This window comes from Neomonachus schauinslandi, unplaced genomic scaffold, assembly GCF_002201575.2.
Source record: "Neomonachus schauinslandi unplaced genomic scaffold, ASM220157v2 HiC_scaffold_788, whole genome shotgun sequence".
NCBI classification, from domain to species: domain Eukaryota; kingdom Metazoa; phylum Chordata; class Mammalia; order Carnivora; family Phocidae; genus Neomonachus; species Neomonachus schauinslandi.
The window spans coordinates 1-7,393 of record NW_025409478.1 but is presented as its reverse complement, the minus strand read 5'-3'; the positions used below and the strand labels follow the sequence as shown (position 1 = coordinate 7,393).

Genomic DNA, 7,393 nt, shown 5'->3' with positions numbered 1-7,393 from the left:
CGGGATGCTGCACCCCTCCTGTCCCCACAGCAGCCTCTGAGCAGAAGGCACAGGAAGCTGTGCTCTTCGCTACCCGGCAAGGCACCGCGGCTCGGCTCTAACACAGCGCGAGGCCTGGCGCCCTGCCCACGACCACGCACCTTGCAGGGCTCGGCCCTGGTCCTGCCGGGGGGGAAGGCAGACCCTCGGAAAGCTGCCAGCACGACCGCTGGGTTGTGAGAGCACACCTCGATGAGGCCCCGGTCCCTGGAGGGCGCTGGGCCTCGCCCTGGGCTCTAGAGGTGTCTGGGCACCAGGACTGGTCAGGTGGCTCGAGCCTTGTGTGTTCCCACACCCAGATCAAGAAAGGGACGTTTATACACACACCTTGTCTGTTACCCTTCGGAACTGTGACTAAAACTGGAGAATAGCGGCTCCCATAGAAAAAGAGCTTTATTGAGCTGCTAGAATCCCGTGGGGGTCGCACTGGGCTGGGCGTGGAACACCACGGGCTAGGTGTGGACCGGGCGTGCTGCCGAGGCCTCCCAGGGCATTTCCACGTGCAGCAGGGGTCGGCCAGTCTGTGTGCTTGCTGGCCTTTGTGCTTTGAGATGTCTTCCAAGTGTAGCGTCCAGAAGCCTCGCTCTGGCCTTGCGGGCCCAGGGGCCCCAATGTCACAGGTGCTGTCCGGCAGCTTCCCAGCGGAGACCTCTGCGGGCGCCTTTGTGATTCTCGGGGCGGGTGGGTGGCCACTGCCACCTTCCCAGCAGCAATCGCCCCAAACTATCAGAGTTGGGGTCACATGTCTGCTCGTCTAACACTCACCCGGACGCCGTGGAAAGCTGCCTTTAGGCAGGCCCTACAAAACCGAACAACTGTATTTTCCAAAAATATTTTTTACAGCACTTTAAATAATTTACAAAAAAGCTACAAAAATCATATTTTCCAGGACACATTCGTTAAATAACACCATGGCTCCCAGTGGACGTAGTATGTACAGGGCGGTGCAGAGTGGCCTCCGGTTTCTGTCCCGGGGTGGTGAGCGTCATGCGCACACACGGATACACGTGTGTCTGTCTGCTTCCCATGAAGACGGAGCCAGCGAGCGTCCTCACGGCTGGAGGGCTTTGCCCGTGGCCCCCGGGCCACCGCCCTCCTCCACGGAGGTGTCACTGAGCTCACTGGACTCACTGCCCAAGGCGTCCTGGGCCTCGTCGCCTCCACTGATGGCCCTCCGCCTGTACCTCAGGTCTAGAACGTCCTCCTCAGAGCCTGAGTTCCTCCTGGCGTGCAGAGTGCAAGCCGCCTGGGACTTGCAGCCGGGCCAGTGTCCCCCCTCCTTCTTCGCGAGCAGGTGCGAGCTTCCAAACACGGGACTGTGGCCGGCCGGGGTCTCTCTGAAGGCCGAGAAGGATGGGCCCTGCAGGGGCAGACTCAGGGGCGGGCTGAAGACACTGGCCTGCTTGCCCCCCCAGGAGGCACTCTTTCCAAAGTGGAATAGCTGTGTGGACAGCAGCGAGGAGAAGCCTGTGAAGGGCAGGCCTTTCTTGGGGTCCTGGCCCTCCGGCCCCTGGTCTCTCTGGCCCCCGAGGCTCCCTCTCCACACAGCCTCCCTGCCTTCCGAGCTCAGCGCCCACGTGCTCTGCAGCCGACTCTGGTGGGCAAAGTCGGCCCACGGGAGGGCAAGGCCAGCCTGGGGGCTCCCCAGCCCATCTGCTCCCGGCTTCTGAGTCCGCGGGCTCTGGCCCTGTGTGGTCACAGCAAAGGCCACGCCGGGGCTTTCTGCCCAGGCGCCAGCTTGAGCTCGAGAGGCCAGTGAGCCGACAGCACGTTCCCTGGCACGCTCGGTCCCTCTCGGGCTCTGATCTTTGTGAGTGCAAACCAGTCGCCGGCCAGCAGCCGGCCCTTTGGCACACAGGGCCCCCGCCACACTGGTGCGGCTGGCCCTGGCTGCAGGGAGGCAGGCCTGCTCTGCGCGGGGGCCGCTCCTCCCGCCCGGAAGGCAGGCTCTCCCCGTGTCCCCCAGGGCTCCGGCCAGCTGAGGCCCGCTCCTGCCCCGCTGACTCCGCGTGCACACACCAGGGTGAAGGGCCAGGGCGGGTGCTGGCACCTTCCGGCAAGGCAGCTCCGGCCTGGGCACGCTCCCCGTCCCCGGGGTGGCTGGGCCCCCTCCTGGGGCTTCTGAGCTGCTCCCGGACTCCTTGGCCTTTTCGGCCAAGAACTTCCTGATCTCCAGCTCGATGCTGTCATCACTGTCCACGGAGCTGCTGTCCTCGGGCGGAGGCTGGGAGCTGGGGGCTGCACCTTGAAGTTCACAGGCGTCGGCTTCACGGCAGAACAGATTCCCTTCGGAGGCTCTTCTCCTGAGCTGGGGGGCGGGGGGCGCATCCCTGGGGCTGGCGCCATCTGTCCTGGTTCTCTCTGTGTCTCTGCAGGAGACGCTCAAAGGCTTTTTCCCCAGGTTCTCCCTGCTGTCCTTTCTGGGCTTTGAGAGGCAGCTTTTCAACAGATGGGGGCTTCTGTCCTTCCAGTCTTTCCGGAAGCTGCCTAGTTTATCCAAGAACTGGGGCTCAGTGGTGCTGAACCTGACCTTCCTCTTGCACGCGGCCCTGGGGTCCTTCCACTTCTTCTTGAGCCTCCGCCTGGACCGCAGCAGGTCCTTGATGGCAGTGTCCAAGTCCTCGTCGCTGTCCAGGGAGCTGCTCTTGTCCTCAGAGCTCCCCCGCTCACCGGCGCTTCTGGCTGGGGCTGCCTTCCCATGGCCGGGCCACACGCTGTCTCTGGTGTCGGGGCCACCGTGCTGGTCACCCAGCTCAAGCGGCCTGCAGGGGAGGGGCTGGCCCCTGGTCTGGCTTTCTGCCCTGGGGGCCTGGCCAGGCTGTGTGCTCACGGGGCTGTGGTCGGCATCCCGGGCGCCCTCCTGCGCTGTCTCTCTAGCTTTCTTAGGTGTGGATGGTGGCACAGCGTGGCTGCCTCCTCTGCGTTTCCTTTTGCAGCTCAGCGACAGGCCCAGCGTTTTAGAGCTGGGGACCCTAGGGCCAGGTGGCGGCGCTGGGCTCAGTGTGGTCTGCGGGCAGCTCTCCGTTCGGGCCAGCCAAGCCCCCGACTGAGCCTTCAGAGCCAGGAATGTCCGGATTTCCTGCTCTATGCTGTCATTGCTGTCCACAGAGCTGCTGTCCCCGTCGCAGCAGGAAGGCACGGTTAGGGGGCAGGAGAGCGGGCTGGCAGGCGGGGGTCTCTCACTGCCCCCCGCGGGGGCCGGCAGGATGGTTTTGGAAATGTCCAAGATTGCTTCGGCGCACATGAGCTCAGCAGACGTGTCTGCCCGGCACAGTGGCCGATCCACAAGCTCGTTTTCGGCAGCTCTGGGATCTCTGGGTGGCTTGGAGGGGTGGTCAGGGCCACCCGGGCTGAGGTCCACGGCCTTCGGGGCCACCTGCTTCTTCCTGCCTGGTGTCTTCCTATGGGTTTCGGGCAAAGCACCTTTCGTGGAGTGGCCTGCGCTGTGTGCTGGAGGGTCGGGCCCCTTCCCCTCCCCGAGTGGCGTTCTCTGCGGCGGGTCTCTGCCCGCCTCCTTCCTCTTCTCCAGCTGATACAGCTGGATGGCCTCCTCAATGCCATCGTCACTGCTGGAGCCGGACGCCTTGCACACCAGGGCTGTGCTCTTGGCTCGCTTCGTCCTCCGCCCGGCACTCCTCCTGACCGCACCTTTATTCTGGGCTGCTTCTGCAGGACGGCCAGCAGCAGTGGCTGGCTTCGCGCCGTCTGCACTCTCTGGCTCAGCAGTGGCCTTGGACCTGAGGCCACGGGGCCGTGTGCTCACCTTCGCTAGCCTGGGAGGTTTCCGGAAAAGAAAGTCCTTGCAGGGTCCCATCACTTCCTGCCGATGTGCCTTGGCCATCAGCTCTTTGCTGGATCTAAATGCTGATCTGGCTGCATTATCGCTGGGGTCTGGTTTCGTGTTCACGGAAACATCACATCTTGGGGTCTCCTGTTGTCTTTTCTCGTTCAGAAACTGTTCGATCTCCGCCTGGATGCTCTGCTCGAAGGAGTCGTCACTGCTAACGCTAACCGGGGAGGCGGAGCCCCGGTCCTGGCCCACTCCCACGTGGCTGCCAGGGGCGCCTCCTGAGCTGGGTGCAAACTTCGGGGGACACGGGGCAGTCGGGGCACTACTCAGAGGAACTTCTGGTTTGGACCGCCTGCCCCCATCTGTGGCCCCAGGTGGCTGGGCGGCCCCGCTCTTGGCCTTTAGGTACTCCTGGATCGCTTCCTCAATGTCCCGGTCCACCGAGTCATCACTGTCCGAATCCAGCACCAAGGGGCCAAAGTCTGCGGCCTCCTCCTCCCTCGAGGGGACAAAATCAGCACCGAGACCACAGGCAGCAAACGCAGGGGTGGCGGCCGGCCTTGTGTCCCGGCCCTTCTCTGCCCTCTGGCTTCTCTGCAGGGCAAGCTCATCGCTCATGCCCAGAGCAGCCTCGTCCCTCTGGAGCGTGCTGATGACCATCTGCACTTTGGCACTCACCGAAGCTCTCGAGACGCCCTCTTTCGGCTCCGAGAAGCACCCGGGAAACCTAAAGCCCCCCGGTGTGCCAAAGGCCTCCCATTTTGACTGGAGAGCAACCACAGGAGGGGCGTTCATGAGAAACATTCTAGCAGACGGGGAGGGACATGCAGAGAGGCGGTTCTTAATCTTTCTGCCCCTTTCACATCCTGAGAGGAAAGAGAGGACGTTGGTCCGACGCCACTCTGTTGGTACACGCGGCCGCGGAGAAACAGCCCGCCGGGCCAGAGTCCAGAGGGCCGGGTCAGAGGCTGAGGCCCGGCGAGCCGGGGGCGCCGGGCAGGTCACTCATGCCTCCTAGGCCTCGGCGTGCTCAGCTGCAGGGGAGGCGGGCTGTGGAGACTGAGTTAGGAACCGCTCTGAGCCATGGGCACCGCGCTCATGCAGAAGCACGCGCCGGCGTCCCTCCCCGTCCTGCGCTCCTACTCGGGCCTTCCATCTTCTCTGCAAGAGAAGCGGGATTTTATAGCAAAGGCTGTCAAGAGGTGCCAATGAGATCAAGTCCGCACGTGCTTCTTCGCGGGTTAAAGAGAATGACTATGTGAATCTAAGCCTAGTGAGACTTCACGGGTCATTGCATTCTTGATGCGAAAAACAAGCTCCTGAAATAAAAAGTGACGTGAGGTGAGCAATTAAAAAACGATTTCCCCAAACATCCCAAAAGAGTCCCTTATACTAAAGCCTTTTTATTTAGAAATGTCAAACGCGTATCTGTCAGGTAGTCTTATGGGCTCGGATCGCTCTGGCTAGCTAATCAGCAGAGAAGCTGCCCCAAACACTGTCCTGCGCCCTTTTCCATCCTTGTCGTTACTCTGGCCCCCGCATCTCAGACCAAAGGTGGCTGCACCAGCAGATCTGTTGGGCCGGTCTTGTGAACACTTGGAAGGCCTGCTCACACACAGCCTCTCCACTAAAGGTCAGGGACCTCCACTGCAGAGGGGAACATGGTGTACTCGGTGAAGAGTCACTTAGAAAATATGACACGTCACATAACTATTCATCCCTAACCAGTTTTTCCCATCTCCCCTGACCACCCGCACCCCCTCCCAAAAATTGGAATGCAGAGCAATTGAGATGCAAGAGAACAGCTCTGCAGCATTTATATGAACAGGGAAACGGATTTCCACCCCATAATAGTACCACGCGAGGCTGTCACCACCCTTGCAACGTCAGTGGGTAGACTGGAACTGGCCTATCTGCTTTGCTTTCAACATGGATCTTCCTCTACCAGGAGCTTCTGTCCCGACAAGCATATCATCTTGTGTTTACACACCACAGTCCTTTCCAAGAAAGCGTGGCCGGCCACCTAGGCGCAGACATGCCCAAGCAGGTGCAACCAGCAATTAACCAGAGGGCACCACAAATTCAGAAGCAAGCCGTTCACTCTTATGGATTCGTGCCCAAAGAGTGAAACTGTACTGTAAAAGCATTTATTGTAATTCCTTGAAATTCTCAAGGCCAGTTTCAGTGGGACGACACAGCAGGCAACGTTTGCAAAGCATTTCAGGGATTATGTCTTCATCCCCCCTGGGCATCCTCTGCTCACTTCTGAAAAAGACTTTTGACAGCCAGGGTAAAAAAAAATCAGAAACATCTAGTTCAGTGGTTGAAGCTTCAGCTAGTAAAGATATATATATATATATATATTTTTTTTTTTTTTTTTGAAAGAAAGAGCATGAATTTAAGGGCTCGAAATTCAAGTTTGGAAAAAGTTAATCCTCAGACCAAAGACAGTTAATTGCAGTGAATTCACAACTGTCCTGGGTCACAGCTCGGATGCTGGAGGGAGCCTGTTGAGCTACCTGCCAGTTCTCAGACCCTGGTATCTCACCGTGGCCACAGCCTCTCCCAGAACATCGCCCTGTGGGGAGGTTCCCCAGTCACAGAGCAGTGGGGATGGCAAGGACTGGGAGAGGGCCTCTGCACTGGCCCCGGGGGGCCTGGGCCCACCTTGCTGTGCTCATTATTCAAGCTGCCCTGGCAGAATGACAGAGATCCTGAGATGTTCACATTGGCCTTGGACTGCGAAGTCTAAACCAAGAATGTTAACTCCTTAAGCCGCAATAATACAATTTTAAAAAACAGGCCCAGGGATGAACCCAAAGGCGCTGGGCTGCCGTAAGTAAGTTCTACACTAGGTAGCAGAGTTGTGTGTGTGCGGGGGGCTTAGTCTGGTCTCTACTAACCACGTTCCCTGCGTTCTACCGGGACTCCCAGTGAGCGGTGTTCTGAACTGTCAGATCACCTCCTGCCAGACTGAGGTTAAAAATTCAGAGGGAACCTCCAGCGACAGCTCGTGGCTTTAAAACAGTCAAGTACCTAAGATGAATCACTCTGAAAAACTCCCCAGAACTATACTTGGAGAGAAGTGTGAGCTGCAGCGGGGCTCCCTCGGCTTTCTCAAGCGGGGGCCCTGTATCCCCAGAGCCCCGAGCCAGGTATGGAGCGTGGCTGTGGGGGGCACCAAGCCCTGCACCCCAAAACCACGTGGTGCCAACACTGAAAAAGCCACGAGGGCACCCGGACATCTTCTTAGTCTGACACCACACCCCGGGGAGGGCCGAACCTTGCTTATGTTTATCACCTGCACAGTCTGGATCCCTGCACCAAATGCCCCCAAACACATCTCTCGGCTCACCAAGAAGCGGTTCAGCTCCATTCTTCCCTCTCAGGTGGCAGCTTCCCCGCTGGGCGAGGGACATGAGGGTCAGGGTACCAGGCCCACAGGGAGGGCCGGGGAGCCCGAAGTGGGCGTGGGCCTGCCGAGAGGTGAGGCTCTACGGGTCGCCACGACCTCTCCCCGGGCGAAGCTGCCAGGCCTCTGCCCGTGCCTGGGGGCGCGGGGGG

General features: G+C 59.9%; 1 protein-coding gene across 1 annotated transcript; it reads right to left on the bottom strand.

The window, feature by feature from the left end:
• Positions 1–422: 422 nt before the first annotated feature.
• Positions 423–4,633, bottom strand: PPP1R26 (protein phosphatase 1 regulatory subunit 26). Its single transcript, XM_021687992.1, has one exon. The coding sequence runs from the start codon at positions 4,631–4,633 to the stop codon at positions 1,091–1,093; it is 3,543 nt and encodes a 1,180-aa protein (XP_021543667.1). The 3' UTR covers positions 423–1,090.
• Positions 4,634–7,393: the final 2,760 nt, after the last annotated feature.